This window comes from Podarcis bocagei (assembly GCF_964188305.1).
Source record: "Podarcis bocagei genome assembly, chromosome: 2".
NCBI lineage: Eukaryota > Metazoa > Chordata > Lepidosauria > Squamata > Lacertidae > Podarcis > Podarcis bocagei.
The window spans coordinates 91555351-91577012 of NC_138126.1; the positions used below are offsets into that span (position 1 = coordinate 91555351).

The 21662-nt window shown below is 44.1% G+C and overlaps 1 protein-coding gene across 2 annotated transcripts; it reads right to left on the minus strand.

Annotated features, from left to right (window-relative positions):
• Nucleotides 1-397: 397 nt before the first annotated feature.
• On the minus strand, nucleotides 398-6406 carry RNF222 (ring finger protein 222). Of its 2 annotated transcripts, XR_014005292.1 has the most exons (3): nucleotides 6105-6406; nucleotides 4598-5455; nucleotides 398-2792 (listed from the first exon to the last, which is right to left on the minus strand). XR_014005292.1 is itself a non-coding variant. In XM_081184499.1 (2 exons), the coding sequence occupies exons 1-2, from the start codon at nucleotides 6131-6133 to the stop codon at nucleotides 4765-4767; spliced, it is 720 nt and encodes a 239-aa protein (XP_081040625.1). In that variant the 5' UTR covers nucleotides 6134-6406; the 3' UTR covers nucleotides 398-4764. The 2 variants fall into 2 exon arrangements, 1 of the variants encoding a protein (XP_081040625.1); XM_081184499.1 differs by having other exon boundaries at nucleotides 398-5455.
• Between the last annotated feature and the right edge of the window lie 15256 nt (nucleotides 6407-21662).

The window sequence follows — 21662 nt, forward strand, 5'->3', positions numbered from 1 at the left end:
GAGCTGTGATAACAGAAGTCCTGAACTACTCCCCTCCCAACTGTTTCACACCGAAACACTTGCAAAGCAAGCAAGATGTCTCCAGGTGGGCTCTGGGTGGGTGGGTGAATGAAAAGGGCCCAAACTCCCAGTACTGAAATGTGTATAGCACTATACATCAAATCCATGGAGCGTTGTGTGTTTTTTATTGTCTAAAAGGGTTCTTTCACCTGCTTCCATTTCTTCTCTGCCCTACCCACAGAACACAAAAGCTTCTGGACCGAATGGAGGCAATGGGGCTGTACGATTTGCTTGAGAGGCACCTGCTCAAACAAACAAGGATGAATCTAAACAAAACATTGCCAGTGCATAACACCATGAACTTCCCTGCAGGAAAGACTTGAGGACAGACTGGAAAGGAATTTGACCTCTGCCTTTATTGAAAAGAGGGGTGGGATGTGTGTCCTTGAACAACAACAACAACAATTAGCTAATGAATTGTAATTTAAAAGCCATGAAATCAGACAGTTTTGCTTGTGCTTTTGGTATCAAGTCACATTCATTCTTGGAGGACCACTGGAACATTATAGGTACTACCATTGTTGGTCTTCTAGAACCAACACATTGACAACCTGGTGGGAGGACCACAGCTCAGTGGCAGAGCACCTGTCAATGTCAACAGTACTCAACTAGATGAACTAATGATCTAGCTCAGTTTAGGACAGTTTCTGATGTTCTAGAACTGCAGCCGTGCTGGGAGTTTGGTGCATCCTCCAACCTCAGCGCAATAGGAAAAATGAAGTTTCTCCTGCCAAGCTTGACTCTGCAGGGAGACAAGGGATAGACATTCCTACTGTCCCACTGGCTCATCTAAACCTAGCAGCTGGTGCTTTCTAAGACTGGTTAACATCTATTAGTCTTTCCCATGACCAGCTTTGCACATTCTGAGATGGTCTGCTCTTTTTCAACATTGGAAAAGCTGGCTTGAATGTGCTGATATCCAAAGCAAGTGACAAAGAGCAGGCACTCAAGACTGGGGAGTTGCACTGCCACTGCTGTTTTGGGAACCCCCAGAAGCCACCCCCACCCACCCCCATTTCTAGCAATAGTATGTTTAGTGTTGATCAACCAATTAGTCATTTTATTTGTATGCCGCTTTAAAACCATTCTCAAGGCGGCTTACAACCATGTAAAAAAAAATACATAATTACAAACTTAACAAAAGTAGTTATGAACAATAAATAAAACATCAAAAAGTACACATTGAACCATTTCGACATAAATCGTAAGAATATCCAAAATAAAGATACAAGAAATGAATATCAATTACAGGAAACAACCTCACCTAAACAATACCACATGCCACAAGTAAGTTCAGCAGCCTCAGTTTTTGTAGTTGGAGTCAATCAGGGCCCTGCCTTCCCAGACCAGGTGGGAAAAGGCCTCTACAGCCTAGTTGGCTCTAGTCTTCCTCTCTGGTTTCATTACCAGAAGTAGCTCCATTCATCAGACTGGATAGAGGCAGAGCCAGGACAGGTTCATAGTCCTTCTCTCACACGTGCCTACTTTCTCTATCCATTTCCTGCATCCTATGCGCAATTTTACAGAAGTTTGATAGTGTGGAGAAAGTAGATAGTTTTTTTAAAATAAAAAAAAATCCCTCTCATAATACTTGATCTTGGGGCCATCCATTGAAGCTGAATCTTAGAAGGCAAAAGGAAATACTTCTTCACATATCACATCATTTAAACTATGGAATTTGCTATGATGGCTTTAGAAGATGCTTGGACTAATTTGTAGAGGATAAGACTAGATGGCTACTAGGCATGTTAGCTACATCCCCTCTAAGTTCAAAGGCAGCATGCCTTTGAATAACAGGTGCTGGGGAACATGAGCAGGAAAGGGCTATTGCACTTGAGTCCAGCTTGTGGGCTTCTAATGTGATGAACCAGGATTGGGGCTCCTCCTATTTGGGCTGTGGATTTGAAGTGGGAGAGGAAATTTCCCCTAGGGACAGCCTCCAGAAGTCCACAGTAAACCAGAGGCACCTGCAGAAGAGAAGTCTCTTGTGCCAGTACCTCTCTGGGTTGAGGACACCAGGGGGGCCCTCCTCTGACGCTGAGGCACCTTAATGGCTCCCACTTTCCATCAGGATCAATGACTACTAAAGCAGGCTGGGCCCCTTTAATGAAGAGGCTTTGCTCGCGGAATGTGGTACTAGCTACACAGATAGAGCTGCAGCTCCTGTTTAAGGCTCAGGACTGAGTGCCTCTAGAATATCACTGCTCTTATGGAGTCTCCAGCTTCAATCCCAAACGGAGCTGTCCATGGTTCCCTTCTTGCCTTGCCCCATTTAGCTTTGCCTTATTTCATTTCAGGTGCTGCTGAGCTTGTCACTCAAAACAAAACATTGGTTGGCACACTTTGGGAGGCAGGATGCCACGCTCCAAATTAGTGTTCCACAGCTACTGTGACATCGATGTAGGCATGAGTCACTCTTTGATCCAGTTATTGAGTTGTAGGTGAGTTTGGTATGAGTGTTTACTTTTTTAAAAGCTACCAGGAAGTCTCAGACAAGCCCACTTGGCTGGACTACAAATTATGCACACCGTTTGACAGCAGCCTAACTCTGCCCATTGGAAATTCTGAAATTCCCTCAACAAAAGACGGGAAAAGCTAGAAGGACTTAGTAACCACACACAACGTTTTGTCTGTTGTTTCTCTCCACTTATCTCTTTCTCCTTAGGAAACATCTGTACTGGCTTTTTCTCTCTCCATATGGAGCTAATGGCAACCCGGGTGTGTTTATATGCCTGTGAGTGTAAGAGAGAGAGAGAGAGAGAGATTCATTGGTAAAAGGGTTTGAGAGGAAACACCCAGAATGGCACTACTTCATATCTGAAGCAGCTACGTAGAGCTGCTAATTAGTTTTCTTTAAAAGGAACAACAAAAAACAAAACCCGCCCATGGGAAATAACAATGATACATTCCCCATGTCACACCAGCGAGAAGTAGGTCACAACGCTTTTTTTAAAAAAGCACATAAATCAAGCCACTCCTTACAGCAAATAAAAGTGAAATGTAAACCTGGGTAATGTTAGCGCCCTTGAAAGCGCCTTCCAGGGCACCTATGAATGAAGTCTAGAAACCATGATTCTCACAGTGGATCCACATCTGTACATACATAAGCCACTCTTCTGTCACAGTCTGCCGAATGTGTGAACAGGACACCACTGAAAAGTATTGAGTGATGCCATGTGTCATGGAAGCTCTGGGTCGTGTTCAACTAAATAAATGCATGAGTGGAATGACTTCAGTTTGTACAATGGGACTTTCTCTCCCTCGCTTCCCACTACACAATCCCCACTGCACACGCCCCTGTGGTGTTTTGACCTGCAATAGCTGTTGTGTAGCTGCTAGTCATCACTTGAAATAGTGGTGACGTTGTGTGAACTCACCCCTCGACTCTTTCTGCTTAGTCCCACCCACCACTGAAAATCCACAGCGCTACCTAAGGATGCGCAATTCAAATGATAAATTGCTTGTTCTCCTAACTGCCAGAAGAGGGGGCTTGTGACCTGTGTGCTCATCAACTAGATGCACAACTGCCAGGCCTCCCTCTCTGCCTGCCTAGGCAAAAGCAAGGGCAGGTTTTGAAGAAGAAGGAGGGGGAGGGGGAGGGGGAGGAGGAGGCCTGGGAGGAAATAAGACCATCTGACAAAACTACCCTTGAAATCTAAGGAAGTCCATTTGCTAAGGAGTAGCAATGAAATCGTTTTATTAATCTTAGTGTGACAACAATATCAAAAGTAGAAAACAGGACAGAAGGTACAAAAATAAAATGAAACCAAAATTAACATATTCCATCATGTGATTGAAATCTTCACAACATGAAGACTGCTGCTAGATGATGGGGGTCAGCAACAATAGAGCAATAAAAGATGAAGAGCAGCTATTGCTAATGACTGGAGCAGGAGACCTAAGTTACTTCTACTCCATCTCAGCTGGGAGGGTCTGTCTCACCTATAGTGTGCCCAGAATTAAATGCAATAGGAGCACATGGTGTACAGGATGAGAATCCTTCTGTGTTAGCAACGTGCTAACAGCTTGGATTTGCCTGGGTGGAACAAGGATTTTCATGATGCTGGAACCACCCAAGATGCCCTTGGCTTATCACAAAGGCTATGCCTTATTACATTACCATGAGTGTTGAAGTAAGAGGTGGAACGACATTGAATCGGTTCAGTGAGCCCTTCCAAACAAGCACACCACAGCCCATATCCCCTTGGATGCAATACTGGCACCAGAGGCAGCTACAATGTTGAGTTTGGGTGTGAGCTCAGATCCCTGCTCAGCTGTCAAGCTCATTGGTTGGTCTTGAGAAATGTTGTCACCTCTCAATCTACCCTGACCTCACAGGGAAACTTTAATACAACTCTGAGCTCCTTGGAAGTGCTCCTTGAAGGGCAGGATATGCATGTAACAATTAAATAAACACACTGATTGTCTTCAGCAGGATATTTAGACCCCGTCTCTAGCCTAGGTGACCTTCCTTGCTCCTCTGAACCACACTTTAGCAATACCATCATACATGACAAGGGAGGGATTGTACAAATACCATTTCCTGTAGTTCCGTTTCCTTCGTGGATCTCCCATCGACCTGAATCCTGCAATTCTTTGCAGGTGTGCCAAAGGGATAACTTTTTTCATCATGTGGTTCCCAAAAGGAGATGCAGGGGAGGGGTGCAGAGTAGGCCTCTAGGGGAGTCCATTCATCATGTCCATTCATTCTAGTAGTAGTAGCCAGGGGAGAACAGCCCCCAACAGAGCAACAGTGGAGACAAGGAGGATTGCCAAGACAATGGGTGATTGGAAGCAGCCCATTATTAGGGACCTCTGAGACGTCACTGACCCCGCAGCTTCCACATCGTGGTTTAGAGCGGTGACACCAATGTTCTCTTCGATCAGCGGCATCCCACACTGAGTGATAACGAAGACGTGAGACTGTCGCTCCAAGCCACCAGGGTGCACCATCGAGTCCATGCTTGGGCAGCCACACACATTCTGGTGGCTGTCGTAGCCACGCAGGGACATCAGGAAGTGGCCAGGCACCACTAAAGTGTTTGCCGGCCCCAAGGACAGCAACGAAGGTGAGAGAGGCAGCTCCAAAGGTGGAGGGTTCGAGGAGATCTTGGAAGGCAAGCAGGCTCTCTTCCTGCAGAGGAAGGTCACAAAGCGACAGACGGGGCAGATGAGGCAGTTCTGTAGCCGGCCCTCATCCCGCGACGCCAAAAGGCACTTGACCAGACAGTCATGGCAAAAAGCGTGCCCACAGCTCAGCACCCGGCGCGACACTTTCGGAGACTGAAATGACTCATAACAGACGGGGCACTCCACCGAAGGGGCAGCAGCAGGAATCTCCTTACTGGTTTTGGTCACAGACATCCTTTCCCACTTGCTCACATGCAGCCACCAGCTGGATGAAAAGCAGGACACAAATACTTTTAAGAACTCCAGAAGAAGATGAGGTGAGAAGGGGAAGAAAGTGTGGGTTGTATATACACGTGGAGATGGCCCCTTTCAGTCCCTCTGCAGATACATAAATTAGCCCGCATAGATTTAGGCTGGTGGCAGAATTAATAACCTCAGTATGGAAACACCAAGGAACAAGCCCCCAAAGGATAATAAAAATAATAATTAATAGTGGGCTGGTTGTTGTTTTTTTAAGCACTTTTTGAACAGCCTTTCAAACATTTTCCCACAAGCAAGGGGACCAGAAATTAGTGTTAAAGAGAGATTGTAGAGATTCTTGCCATTTAGGCTGGGGAAAAGAAACTTTAAAATTGCAAAAGCTAGATGTGAATACGCTGCAACCCATCCTATCCCACATTCAAGGCTAAGGTTAAGTAATCCAAGAACATAAGAGCACAATGCAGCTAGAAACAGAAGCAAAACAAAAAATGTCAACCCTTCTAATTTACTTTTTGTTTGTTTGTAAACATTTCTGTGCCATCAACACACGGTAAGAAAAAATGTCTTGGTGGCAAGCGGAATAACATCAACAATAAAACCACATTCATAATAGCACAAACAAAACCACATAGATATGCTACACAGATACATACAGGTCAAAAGATCTGCAGAGGTGTCCCATCCATGGAGATCATTTGAAGCACACCATCTTTTCCGTAGATCCCGGAGTTTTCCCACCAGCATCCTGCCACTTCCCTCCCAAGCACCACACCTCCCTTCCTCAAAACCAGCAAGGAGCTACCTCTCCAGACATTTGGTGTTGATGCCTCCGACCTTCCCAAGCTCACGATGAACAAGCCCTAGCTATAGAACAATGGGTGTTTGCTGGGTGGTTCGCTCTGTATCCATGCCTTTGCCTTGCGTCAGATCTTTAAGCAGGCAGGTAGGCAGGAGGGCGGTTCCCCGAGGAGTGAATGTGGAGGAACTCGTTTGTGAATCGGAGGTTTCTCTTTCCCGATTTGGGACTTGGGGAGGAGTCACCACAACTCAGCGTCTGAATCATGGCACCTCAAAGACGCCAGGAGAACCTCTTTCTGTGCCAGGCTGTGACATGCATGGACATCATGTGGTCTTCCTAGTGAATGAGATACTGAAACCGAGATGCAGATCTGTTGGGCTTGTTAAACTTTTCACCTTGCCTGTAATTTACTTGAGAGAGATAGTCAGGAGGATCTGCCATTACGAAGTACAAAAAGGAGAAATACCAAACTGCCCTCAAAGAACCTCAAAGGCAATTATATTACAAGAGCGCCCACAGGGGTTGTTGTTGTTGTTTATTGAATTTGTTAGTTGCTTTATGTTATCTTGCTCAGGGCAACCCAAAGTGACTTACAAACAGGCAGAACACCTCCTCCCTCTGCCACCTGCATAGATGCATTAAAATCAAGAGGGAAGAGGGAAGTCTGTACAGAAATATTGTACGATGAGAAAGCACGATGTGTAAAAAGAAAAATGGAAAATGCATAAACAAAAATCTTTTTTAAAAAAAATCAAGAGGAAAAATAAATATATTAAAAGCATCCCACCAACTTTTAAAAGGCCACAGAGAGTTAAAGGTAAAAGGCTTTGTCATAGAGGAAATATTTTGCCTGTCTCCTAAAGATATGTAACAAGGGCACCAGGCAAGCCTCCCTGGGGTGAGCATTCCACAAATGGGAGCCACCACAGAAAAGGTCCGTTCTTGTGTTGCCAGCCTCCAGAAGAAGGCACAAAGAAGGGCCTCAGATGATGATTGCAGGGTCCGGTTTGGTTCATATGGGGACAGGTGGTCTTTATAGATCAAAAACAGCATTTTGAATTGGGCCCGGAAACTAATTGGCAGCCAGTGAAGTCCAGCCAGGATTGGCACTACAGTGGTGCCTCGGGTTAAGTACTTAATTCGTTCCGGAGGTCCATTCTTAACCTGAAACTGTTCTTAACCTGAAGCACCACTTTAGCTAATGGGGCCTCTTGCTGCTGCCGCGCCGCCGGAGCACGATTTCTGTTCTCATCCTGAAGCAAAGTTCTTAACCTGAAGCACTATTTCTGGGTTAGTGGAGTCTGTAACCTGAAGTGTATGTAACCTGAAGCGTATGTAACCTGAGGTACCATTGTATATGCACAAACTGTTTTGCCCTGGTGAGTTTGAACCGTTGTGTTCTGAAGTTCAGAGCCAGCCCCACACTTAACATGTTGCAGTAATTAACCTAGAGTTAGATGCTATCAGACCATAGAGAACAGAAGTTAGGCTATTCCAGTCCAATTTACATCTATGACCTTCCCTGATTTGTATGGGAAACCCCTGCTCCACCATCCTGGACATGTAAATTGTGCTCCTTCAGCCCATCAAACAGCTGTTGATCCTCCCTTCCCCCTGCGTGTCCTTCCCAACAGTGTATGAATGCATGTGTGTGGGTTTGAATGTGTGCATTAATGGCTCCTCCCACTGATAGCTCCAGCCACACCTGTGGCACGTGGGACCCAATTACCCATCCACTGCCACGTGGCATTTGAGGGCAAAAAGGTTTCCTAGTCTGGACTAGAACATACCTACCTGGCTAACACCAATCACAAATAAGACCAGTATTAAGAGTGCACCATTTTGGTTACCAGATCATTTCACAGATCAGTTCAAGGTGATAGGTTTTACTTGCATGTTTTCTCAGAAGGAAGTCACTTAAGCATTAAATGGCAGTAATTGTGCAAACGAATGCAGTTATAACCCTGTAATTGGCCAGTTCTGTGACTACCTCAAGCACTGCCTCCTCCCACGTAGACCCCACCACACCCTTGGCATTTGGTGAGGATCTGCTCTGCATATCAACTCCCCCCACCCCCAAAAAAAGTTTAGGTTGATAATATTTTCTAAGGATAAGGCTAGTTCCCACACTGTTATCCCAGGCAAATGAAGAAGATAGCAATCAAGGTTAAATTAAATTGCAACTAGGCTGGCAAACCAATGTGCCTTCTCCATTAAAAACATTTATAGAACGGGTTCTGGTGTGTTCTAATTGCTTTGCATAGTTTGCCACCTTGCAATCCATTCTTACAAGAACACAGGAAGGTAGCTCAGCAAAGTGTTCCTATATTGCAGAGGAGAGGTTTTTCGTAGGCCACAAACTATGCCGATGGTAGGCTAATAATTGAACGGGCGATCACGTAGTTGGCGAAGAACCACACTGGGGACTTCCTGGTTCACATCGCAGAATGCCAACTATACCTGGTCTGTTCTGCCTCTGAGAGATGTAGGTTAAGGCATACATTTTGACACGAAGAATAGCTGAGCCCTTCCTGATAGGATCGCAACAACAGCAGGACTTCTGAAGAGATGACTCAGAAAGAGAAAATTATTTAATTATTTAGAGCAGGGGTAGTCAACCTTTTTGTACCTACCGCCCACTAATGCATCTTTCTTGATGGTGAAATTTCCTTACCGCCCACCAGTGCTTGATGGAAGGAGGATTCAGCTTGTGTCATGGAACCCCCGACCGCTCACCTAGAATCCTGAAACGCCCACTAGTGGGTGGTAGGGACCAGGCTGACAACCCCTGATTTAGAGCAATTCAATTTTTAATCTTGCGTTTCAACCAAAGAAGCTCCTGGATTACAATAACTTCATATGTTCCACTTATCCCTAATTTTCAAAGATAGTTTATCTACTTTTCTGTGAGCTTGTCTCTGGTGAACCGAACTCCTGGGTGGAATTCAATGTGGCACTATGATAAACTTCCTGTCTGTGCTGGATGATCCCATACCCTCCAAGTGTCCCTATTTTCCAGGAATGTCCCTGATTTAGAGAAGCCATCCGGGTTTCTGATTTGCTCCCAGAATGTCCCGCTTTTCCTTAATATGTTCCTATTTCCATTGGAGAAATGTTAGAGGTTAAGGAGTTATCCAACCCCCAAGCCATCTGAAGGCAATAATAGGGAAGTTTTTCAAAAAATGTTAAATGTTTATTATGTTTTTATATATGTTGGAAGTCTCTCAGAGTGGCTGGGACAACCCAGTAAGATGTGGGTATAAATACAGTGGTACCTCGAGTTACAGACACTTCAGGTTACATACGCTTCAGGTTACAGATTCTGCTAACCCATAAATAGTACCTCGGGTTAAGAACTTTGCTTCAGGATGCGAACAGAAATCGCGCGGTGGCAGCAGAAGGCCCCATTAGCTAAAGTGGTGTTTCAGGTTAAGAACAGTTTCAGGTTAAGTACGGACCTCCAGAACGAATTAAGTTCTTAACCCGAGGAACCACTGTAGTAAAATCATCATTGTGGAATGAGACGTCCCTATTTTCATTGGAGAAATGTTGAAGGGTCCTCTTACAGGCTCTTTCTGTGGGCTCTCCTGACTGCACCCCAATTCTGAGCCAACTTCAGCAGAGACAGATGGGCACGCAAGGCACATGGGGGGAAGAAGATGAGGAGAGCCCCATCGCCACTGTGCAGGGTTTCCACTAATGGAATTCATCCAGGGAACCTCACCGCCCTGTCCCTACATTTGCCTTTGGGAGGTATATTCAAAAAGGCACAGGGGGCAAGATTCATCCAGCAAACCCTGTCAGCAAAGGGGCCTCTCCCCCTCCTCCAGCTGCACCCCTGAAATCAGCTCAGGGAGTCAGGAAAACTGCGAGAGGAAGGGCAATCGTTCCATCAGGCAAGCTGGTGTCCTTGCACAGGTGGAACATTGAAGCTGATGTGCTTGGGCGGACAGAACATTTGTAACAGCACAATGCTACCCAAACAAGCAAAGGAAAAGAGGAGGAACTGTCCCTGGAAAATAAGGAGAACTGGAGGATATGAGGTCACTGTAATCCAGGTCAAATAGCAGGGTAAAAAGTGTTCTAAATAAATAAATGCGTTTCTATTTCCGAGTCATTTCTTCGGAAGTCCTGATAGTGTGGCAACGCTACCAGGAAGGCCATTGCTGGGCTGAACGGCCTTTTGTGTCCAAATAGACACAGAGACCACAGACCACCTTGCATACTATATTCTGTGTTGTGAAAAGAGCGACTCCCTATCAGACACACACGCTGCAATGTATCCCAGTGTGGGAATGAGAAAGGGTTGGTAAATAGTGGCATCTCTAGTGAACATCATAGAGGGAGGACAAGACTTCTGTACCCTGCAGGTACTGCTAAGCGTGTGTGTGTGTGTGTGTGTGTGTGTGTGTGTGTGTGTAGGGAGGAACTATGCAGAATGGCAGGTGGCCTTTGTTCCACACTGGACAGTTACCCCCATGCCTCACAGAAGGTTCTCCACTCATCTTAGAGCCAGAACAGGCAGCATGTCTATTATCAGTTCTCCAGACTCTTCGCTTTTCACTTTAAAGCAGCCATTGAAAGGAGGATGCTCTGATTTAGATCAAAGCAATGGTTTTGGTGGAGATGGTTAACCCTTTCCTTGTGCTGCTTTCCTGATCTAAATTGCCCCCTTCCCAAAGCTGTTTCTAGCCCACTTGGTGAAATGGACTGGTACCTGCATCATGCACTGGGCCCTGTATTCACTCCCTCATTTTCTGTGATTGATCACTCGCAGTGTTTACTTACCCACCATGGTCAGAAGCAATACAGTGGTACCTCGTGTTACAGATGCTTCAGGTTACAGACTCTGCTAACCCAGAAATAGTACCTCGGGTTAAGAACTTTGCTTCAGGATGAGAACAGAAATTGTGCAGTGGCGGTGCGGCGGCAGCGGGAGGCCCCATTAGCTAAAGTGGTACCTCAGGTTAAGAACAGTTTCAGGTTAAGAACAGACCTCCGGAACGAATTAAGTTCTTAACCCGAGGTACCACTGTACTTCAGGAGCTTCTCTCCAGCTGTTCTGAAAGACTCCTTAGGACCTAAGTAGGGCTGGGACACACACATCATTGTTGCCACAGGACAGTAGGGAAGAATAACCTTCCCATGCTGAAAAAATGCTTGTCCCTGTACCAATGCTTTTGAAAGTACTCACTTTGTGACTTATGGTGATCATGTTGTGACTCTTCCGCAATCGCTTTCCGTCATGTCCCGGTACCTTCTGGGGGAGCCTCACGAAAGGATGAAACTTAGTCACATGGGGATCATTGTATCTGTTCTAGGCTAGTTTGGGGTGCTGCATCATGGGGAGGCTGTTGCTTTGGCAGACACACACACACCCCACTGTGACCATAAAGGGAGCTGCTTTGGGCGAGAAGCTTCCAGGACAGCAGATATTTCCTAGACTGTTGCTAGACTGCCCCACTTCAGATGGGAGGTGGGAGGTGTTGGGACAGGAGAACAGGGTTCAAATCCCCGCTCAGCCATGAAACTCACTGTGTGACCTTGGGCTAGTCACCATCACTCAGCCTGACCTCCCTCACAAGGTTGTTGTGAAGGTAAAAGAGAAAGCGGGGAGAGCCATTTCCACCATCTTGAGCTCATTGGAGGAAAGTAGCATAGAATTTTTTATTTTATTTTTAGTTTAAATGTGTCCCAACACAAAGAGGTGCATGTTGAAAACTATCAGGCCCAGGAGAAGGCTAGCATAAACTCATTCACCTCTGACCTACTAATGTTCTATGTACAGGGAGCTTTTGTTCTGAGGGACAATTCGACAAGCAATCTTTGACCTGCAATCGGAAGTGGTACAGTCCCAGCAAGGGCTGTGGCTTAATACTATTAGCATTCCAGCCTCCCAGAAGGTACTGGAATGAAGAGATAACTTCGTCATCCTTGACCCCATTTAGTTTCCTGGAAACTTAAAGCACAGAGAAGAAAAGCAGCATGTCAGGATTTGCAGCTAATTGAAGCCTAATGCCAGATTTCCTGCACTCTCCACAGTTAGGTCACTGGCCACCCAATGAAAAATGGAACCCACCATAGTCCACCTAAGTCCCAAATAATGTGTATTTGAAGGACACAAAGAAGACACATCATTCTGAGTCAATTTCTTCCCTCTTTACAAATGTGGTACTCAAGCATTCCTGCCTGATGATTTGGATACAGTTCCTTCTCTCAGAGGCTGTGAGCCTGTGTCTCTGGACTATCCAGAATTACAGTTTGAAGCATGGAATATTCCACCATGAATAAACAACCTTTCTCCTTGGGTCAAACTACATGACCCACATGGAATTGGCCATCGGATCGTCTCATCTTTTTGTTGGAAGCACCCATGAAGGTGCTCCAGTTTTGACAGAAGAAGCAGTGTCAGGGATTGGGCACCCTGACCCTTCCAGGAAGGAGGAAGACAGTATAGATTTACAAGAGGAGCTTGAGGGAGGTCGCAGCTCAGAGGGAGATGAGGGGGAAAGTTGGGAAATGATGGGAGAGCCAGAGCAACACCAGGCTGACACGTTGTCATTAGAAAGCATTCCAGACCCTCCATCTCCCAGAACCCGGAGAGCCTTAAAAGTAGGAGAGCAAAGAGCTCAAAGACAGAGGGCGCTTAGCAGCACCCATAGAGGAGATGATGAGGATGACGAATGAGGAGATGGGAGAGATAGGGGGGTGGAGATTCACTCGGGACAATGCCATTATCCAAGAGGCTGGGGTCTATAGTCTCTCTCTGTAAAGACTGAAATAAAAAAAGGACTGTAAGAAACTTTTCCTTGTCATTATAATTTCCTGGGCAACTAGCTGGGAGTTGCTGACAGCATCCTAACATGTGGGAGGGGACTTCAATCCTTCCCTTGGGTCATTTCCCCTTTCTAATCTGCACCTCCCAAGCTGCTATTTGCTCCACTGGGGAAAACAGGTGGCTGGATATGCAATACCTACACAATAGCAGGGTATCCAGTCATGGAAGGAGAAGGGCCATAACTCAGTGGTAGAACATCTGCTCTACAGTCAGAAGGTCCCCAGTTCATTCCCCGACACCTTCAAGTAGGGCTGGAAGAAGATCCCTGCCTGGAACCCTGGAGAACCACTGCCAATCTGGGTAGACCAGTGGTTTTTTTTCTTTTTAAAATGTTAGGGGTACTCTCATTTTCCTACTCATATTGAAATACTGCCCCTCAATGAGGCCAAACTTGGATTCACAAACTGTTTAGGGGTATGCGTCCCCTTGCGTCTCCCCAGGAAAAAAGCACTAGGGTAGACCATGCTGAGATAAGTGGACCAGTGGCCTGATTCATTATAAGGCAGTTTCCTGTGTTTCTATATCCCATGTAATCTGCTTCATAGAGAACTAGCATGTTGGGGAGCAGTCTGGACTAGGGTGATTCTCTCTGGTGTGCCAATTTTCCATGTGCATGGTTTGCTTGTTTGCTTGTTTGCTTGTTTCCTGAGGAACATTTAATCATGTGAACCTCACTTGCAGTCCAGAGTGGTACAGTCCTGATTCAGGATTTACACCCTCAGTGAGAACTAGGCCAAAATGAAACTATGAGCTCACCACCACATTTATTTATAGACTCTGGCTAAACAGGCCCATCAGCTCCTGCTACTTCTAGCAACAATGGGAACAGAGACATTTGGGCAGATCAAGTGGGCACCTCCTTGCTGCAGGCTAGGGTGGGTAGTGTCCCCATTCTCCAGGAGTATAAATACATACACTCTACCTCTTCTCCAGTCAACTTATTTGGGAACTTGAGAGATACAACTGAGTCAGTCAAACAGGTTTAGATGCTGACACAAGGTTCTGTGGGAATCATAGTAGCCCAGCGTTTAGTTGCATTATTATGAGACCGTTGGGATCCTTCTCAGGTGGCAGAAGGACAAGTCCCCATACACACACACACACACACACACACAATATCTCACTTACTAGAACCAGAAAGATCTCTAAGCAAAATCTAAGACAAACATAAAAAAGGAGCTGCATAAAATTTAAGTAAAATCATCATCATCATCAAAAAGCAAACAAACACCCCAAAACTTTTTGTTAAAATGAAATGCTAAAATTACATGTCTTGGGCTGATAAAGGCCCCCCAACCTTATTGTGCAGTTACATTTCAGCTACCAGCTTCCAAACCTACCTGCATATAATAATTCAAAAGCCTTCTGTCATTTCAGACAGGAACCCACCGCTAGAGAACAGAGTGTATAGGGTAAACTGCAGAGATTCCTGACAGGTGAGGCTGGAGGAAGGAATGGATCCTGAGAGGAGGGAGAGGAGTGGCTGTAATGCATGCACACGTAATACACTACTTGCTAGCAAATTTTATTTATATACTGCCTTTCTTCCATAACAGAATGGAAGGCAGTGTGCCATGTGGTTCCCAGGATGTCTCTTGCATGTGCCTTCAGACCATACCCTGGAATGTTCCTAACCGGCAGGATCTGCCTCTCCTGTCAACCAAGATCATTCAAGTGCCTACGGAATTAGGGCAACGGCCCACTTAGCCAAGAATCCTGTCTCAGACAGCAGCTGGTCCCAAATAAATTTGGGGAAATGTATGGGATGATTCAGAGGGCACTTGAGGGTTGGCTCATCCTACAGTCCTTGGACTCTTGGGACACTTTGAAATTGGTAACCTTTGTTCCAGTTAGGAATGCAAGGGTGATCTACTTGCCTCATATGCCTAGTGTGAAGAGCCAGCGAGCAGCCAGATAGCTTGCATATTTGGGGCTGCCTCAGTTCTACTGGAGGCTCCATATATTAATAGTAGTAGTAGTAATAGTAATATTTTATTATTTATACCCCACCCATCTGGCTGGGTTTCCCCAGCCACCGGCTTTGAGACTTTGAGATTCATGCTTCAATCTTCCCCACAGGGCCAGAGATGTATAGGTATCAGTTCCCTGAAGCACCTGCTGCTGCAGCTGCTTCCAGGTGACTTTCTACACCTTACGAAATCTTTCTTTGTCCTGCACCATTCTTCCCACTTGGGTACCATCCCTCTCATTTGGCTTTCAAATCACAGTTGTGTTGGCTAATTGAGATACAGAAGACAAGGTCCATCTAGGTTGATTATACAACTCTAAATTACATAACGCACGCTGCATCACTTTGTCCTTTGCCCAGGCCAAGGCTGCAATGTTTCTTTGTGGATTCCACCCTCTCAAGGAGACAACATCTCTGAGCAAGTGGTGATCGAAGCTGATTACAGGCTGGACTGCATTTAAGAACATCACAGCCTTGCCCTGGGTCTCATGACTGTGAGTGATTTGCATGAGGCCTCTGGTGCCTTCTCTTTCTCCTGAAAGCAGGTTGGGCCAGTCTGACCTGAGTCATACACTCCCCACGATTCTTGACTCCAGAGCAAAGCTGGTTAGCTCAGAGTTACCCTTCCTTTTTCCAGAATGCTCTGTTCTTCACCAACAGCATTGTCTCTTCAGAGTTCGAGCCACCTTCTGTGTTGCTCCGACACACACTGTAGTTCATGCTTGCTGCAGCTGGGACTTGTTGACTGTGTCACTGCCACTCTTCTACCACAGTGAAGCGCTGTTTGCCCTCTCTTGCCAATTGCAGGAGGACTTTCCCACAAAAAATGACAAAAGAAAACCCAATGAATTTAAAACTCACACTGTCATAGGTTTAATTGGTGATATGCTAGGCAAGGCCATAACCACAGAGGGCCCATGCCCTAGTTACATCCAAATTAGATTACTTTAGTGCACTCTACATAGGGCTGCTTTTGAACACAGTTCAGAAACAACAATTAGTACAAAACGTGGCTGGTAAGTAGTTATCTAGAGCCTTAATACAACTCCAGTATTATGTTACTTTGATTTGTTTCTGTTCCATGTTTTGTACCAATTCAAGGTGTTGGGCTTGATAACATCATCATCATCATCATCATCAAAGCTCTCGGCAGCATAGGACGAGGATATCTTAAGAACTGCATCCTCCTATATTAGCCTGCTCAAGCACAGAGACCAGTTTTGCAATGCAACCCTCCATCATCAGAAGTACACTGGGTGAATGTGAATCTGCTAAATTTCTGTGGATCAGGCTTCTGTTCAGGACATAGCAAAAGTTTGCTGATTAGGGTTGCCATACATCCTGAATTCCCCAGACATACCCAGAATACCGCAGTCAGAAGCAGGGTCTGGACGGAAATTGGCAATAATAATAATAATAATAATAATAATAATAATAATAATAATAATAATAATAATAAAAAATAATGTCTGGGAAAATCCAGACGTATGGCAACCCATGTCGGCAGTGTCGTTTTCCCTTAAAAATAGCTCTAAAATGTAAAAAAATAAATAAATGTGATCCTAACAAAAGGCCACCAGTGAAAATCTCACAAATCCTGTTATCTCACAAATAAGACCAAACTGAATCTACAAATTGCAAGCAAACTGAATGTGAATTGGACCAGGTTTCATTGCAAGTCGAGGCTGATAAATTACTGAACTGGTTTGGGGAAATCCTTAAAGTCTTCATATTTTATTAATGCAAAAAAGAAGAAGGAAGAAGCCTGTTCTTTCCAACCCTGCAGACCTTTGCTCAGCTATCACTTCCATGCCTAGTCTAGGACACATATGCCCACAAGGTGGCACTGTGGCATGCCACTTTTGGACCATCCTGTTTATGGCAGTGGGCACTGGAAGCAAGCTGTCAGGAAGATGTCTGATGAGTTAAGCAGGGCCTACTTGAACTGATTAATTTAAATAATTTATTCTGACCTTCCATCATATTCCCAAGGGCAGTTGAATTAAACAGTAACGTTATGCCTACTGGCGTGGTTGCTCGAGAGCGAACAGGCAAGATCCCCACTGGTCTTTTCAAAGGCTTTATTATCGGTGCAAAAACATTTACAGTGCAGAACGTCTCAGTTCCATGTCTTGCTCAGTCACTAGCAGAATCTGAGAGTGGGCGGTCCTTAAACTTTCCCCAGCAGAGTAGTCTCTTGACCCCCGTCCAACGCCTCCCCTCTCTGCGCGTAAACCTACTGCGCAGAGAGGGCGTGGGTAAAGGGGGACCTCCTTCCCCCCCACTTTGCTCATGCACGGTGTCTTGGCTCTCTCTTGCATCCTCCGAGCCCTGCATCTCTTCCCCACTAGAAGCGGGGCTTCCCTCCTCCGCGGAGGAAGTGCTGCTTCTCACAATCTTTGGAGGCTCCCTGTAACCCAGCTGCCCTTCCACCTCTCGCCTCTGAGCTGATGGCAGTTCCCTGACAAGTAACTACTACACTCTCGCAAGTCACAAAATCATCAAAGCAACACAGAAGAGTTAGTGGGATTAAAATGGTATCTTAAGGTCTTGGGAAAATAAAATAAAAAAATGTTTTTTTTCCTGGCACCAAAGGGCAATAACAATCTCACTGGGAAGAGCATCCTGCAACTAGGGTGCCACCACTGAGAAGGCTTTCTTTTTTTTTTTTTTTTTCATGCGTAATTTTTATTAGTTTCAAAAGGCAAAATACATAGCAAACTTAATCAAAACTCATATCTATCACTTAGAAAAAAGAAAAGAATTGACTTCCTTCAGTCATTTCACGAATCGTCCATTATAACATTAAACAATAAATCCGCATTTCCGAGTTTGTAAAGCCAAAGTCATTCTCATCCATCCATTTTCTTTTAGCTTTACCCTTTTCTCTTACAGAGCTTCTTGGAAACCTACTAGTGTTGTCTGTTCATCGATTAAACTTTTCAGATATTTCGTGAAACTTTCCCAATTTTCAACAAATCTCTGATCTTTTGTATATCTAATTTTACATGTCATCCTATCCATCTCCACATATTCTAATAATTTGCTTCTCCATTCCTCCATTGTTGGGGTACTCTCCTGCTTCCAATTTTTTGCTAATAGGACCCTTGCTGCCGTTGTTGCGTATTGGAACAATTTATAGTCTTCCTTCTTAATTTCTCTTCCTACCAGACCTAACAGGAACGCCTCTGGTCTTTTATTAAAGGTATATCTTAGCATTTTTTTCATTTCATCATATATACTCTCCCAGAACCTTATGACCTTTGGGCATTCCCACCACATATGGTAGAATGTACCTTCCCTTATCTTACATTTCCAGCATTTGTTACAGGATCCATACATTTTGGCTAACTTAACCGGAGTCAGGTACCATCGATAAAACATTTTCATTAGGTTCTCCTTAAGTGTCACGCAGGCCGTAAATTTTAGATGTTGTTTCCAGAGTTTTTCCCACTCTTCATAATAAATATTACGGCCAAGATCTCTGGCCCAATGGGTCATTACCGCCTTAACCTCCTCATCGGCTAAGTTCCAGTCCAGTAAATACTTATACAGTTTAGATAATATTTTTATGTTGCTCCCCAAAACCTCAGATTGGAATCTAGATTTCTTGTCGGCATAGCCTTTGTCTTTTACGTCTTTCCTGAACTTATCATTTATTTGGTGGTAGTGTAACCAATCATATACTTGAGATTTAACCTGGTCGTACGGCCTCATTTTCCATTTTCCTTCCTCCTTCATGAGCAGTTGTTCATAAGTTGCCCAGTTGGTTCCCATATTGATCTTTTTGATGGCCATTACCTCTAACGGGGATAGCCATTGTGGTGTTCTGGGTTCTAGCATCTCCTTATATCTTTCCCAAACCTCCAACAGTGGGCCCCTGAATACATGGTTCCCAAAACCTGTATGACCTTTCTTCCGCCCATGCCACAGATAAGCGTGCCACCCGTATCGGTTATCGTGACCCTCTAAATCTAGCACTTCCCCATCTTCTAATTTTATCCATGTTTTTATCCAACATAGGCTGGATGCTTCATAGTAAATCCTCAGATCGGGAAGGGCGAAGCCTCCTCTTTCTTTCGAGTCCGTCAAAATTTTAAACTTAACTCTCGGCTTCTTTCCTTGCCAGATAAATCTGGAGATGTCTCTGTGCCAGGCTTTAAATATCTTAATACCCTTAATGATCGGGATATTTTGGAATAGGAACAGAACTCTTGGAAATACCGACATTTTGATTGTAGCTATTCTGCCCCAAAATGACAATCTTAACCGACCCCACGTTTCCATGTCTTTCTTAACTCCTTTCCATACCGCTTCGTAATTATTTTTGAAGAGATCTATATTTTTTGGCGTAACCCATATCCCTAAGTATTTCACCTTCTTAGTTACCTCTATCCCTGTTTCTCTTTGTAGTTCCTCAGTTTCGGCTGCCTGCATGTTTTTAACTATTATTTTTGTTTTTCTTTTATTTAATCTGAAGCCTGCAACCTCGCCAAATTGATCAAATTCTTCGAGTACCTTTTTTGTTGATTCTAATGGCTCTTCCAACGTTACAACCAAATCATCTGCGAAGGCTTTAGTTTTATGCTCATGCTTGCCGACCCTGATACCTTTGATTTCTTTGTTTTCTCTGATGGTTTTTAATAGGACCTCTAATATCATTATGAATAACAGTGGGGACAGTGGGCATCCCTGTCTTGTTCCCTTGGTTACTATTATTTCTTCCGTCTCTACATTGTTTATTATTAGTCTTGCTTTTTGTTCCGTATATATTGCTTTAATGCCGTTATGAAATTCAGTGCCCACTTCCATGTAATCCAATTGTTTCAATAGGAATTCCCAGTTTACGTTGTCGAACGCTTTTTCGGCGTCCACAAATAGCAGTATGCCTTGTTTGTCGCACCTCTCTGTTAGATATTCTATAATGTTTATAATATTCCTTAGGTTATCCTTCATTTGCCTGCCCGGCAAGAAGCCGGCTTGGTCTCTATGGATACTGTTTAGCAAAGTGTCTTTAAATCTTCTTGCCAGGACTCCCGCAAAGATCTTATAATCTACGTTTAGTAAGGAAATCGGCCTGTAGTTTTTAATTTGATCTAATTCTGAATCTTGCTTTGGAATTAGTGTGATCAGTGCCTCCTTCCACGTCTCCGGTATTTCTCTTTCCTTCAGAATAGTATTCATTACTTCTTGTAAAGGATATAACAGAGTCGGTTCCATCTCTTTGTAATATCTACTAGTGAACCCGTCTGGGCCCGGGGCCTTCCCATTTTTTAGGTCTGTTATTATTGCTTTTATTTCCTCCACCTTAATCGGGGCATTTAGTTTCTCTTTATCTATCGGGGGAATCTTTTTTATATTCTTGGATGTTAAGTATCTCTCTATTTCCCTCGTTTTATTCTTTCCTGAATCTCTAAAGAGTTCTCCATAGAAATCCACAAATGCTTTTCTTATTTCTTTAGGTTTATTTATTTCTTCTCCTTCCACCACTATCCTATTTATCGTGTTCTGTTCCTTCCTTTTTTTCAGTTGCCAAGCTAATATCTTCCCCGTTTTGTTGGCGTGTTCGAAATTCCTCTGTCTCAATCTTTTAATTTTCCATTCTATCTCTCTATTTATCAACATTGTATATTGGGATTGTAAAACCTTTATAATCTCTTTTATTTTCTTATTTTGTGGGTTTTTAATTAGCTTCTGCTCGTTTTCTGCTAATTGTTGCATAATTTCTTTTTTCCCTTTTTCCCTTTTTTTGTTCTTGATTGCACTCTGTTGGATGAAAAAACCCCGCATTACCGCCTTTCCTGCGTCCCATACCACCTTAGGTTTTGTATCTTTGCCTAAATTGTCTTCAAAGTATTCTTTTAGTCTGTTTTGAGCCTTTTCTACTACCTCTTGGTCATCTAATAGGTAGTCCTTCAGTTTCCATCTGAATAGTCTGTTCTCCTGCTCTTTCAGTTCCATTTTTATTGAATTGTGGTCTGAAATGGTTCTGGCCTGAATCTCCACCCGTACAGATCTTAGAACTAACTCCTTCGAAACCCATATCTGATCTAATCTTGATAGTGAATCATTAGGTTCTGAATGGAAGGTGTATTGCTTTTCTAGGGGGTATCTAAACCTCCAAATATCTACCAAATTGCAATTTTGGACCAAGGAGAAAAAGGTTCTGGGCAGCTTTCCTTCTTTTCCTTTTGTGTCCCTCAATCTGTCCACTTCTAACGATGCCACGCCGTTCATATCGCCTAATAGTATGATTTTTTGATCGGCATACTCAAATAACCTTTCTTCCAATCTTCCGTAGAATTCTGACTTATTTACATTAGGCGCATATATTCCAACTATTATAATCTTTTCTCCCTGCCAATTTATTTGTACCACTGATACCCTTCCTTCTTCATCTTTGAAAAGGAGTTTCGCTTCAATGTGTTTCTTTATATAAATAACCACTCCTCTCTTTTTACTCTGGTCTGAGGATATGAACTCATTCCCCAATCTTGGATTAATCAAAGTTCTTTTATGTTTCCTCGCTATATGTGTCTCTTGGAGGCATATAATATCTAATCCTTCCTTCTTCCGCTTCCGCTTTCCCGCTTTTCCACTAAGCG

Excerpts from the sequence above, each read along its gene's own strand:
- RNF222 (XM_081184499.1), bottom strand. The coding sequence starts at position 6,133 with ATGGGACACCTCTGCAGATCTTTTGACCT. Across the intron at positions 5,456-6,104 it reads CTCTGCAGATCTTTTGACCT|CTGGTGGCTGCATGTGAGCA; the intron begins GTATGTATCTGT and ends CTTTTCATCCAG.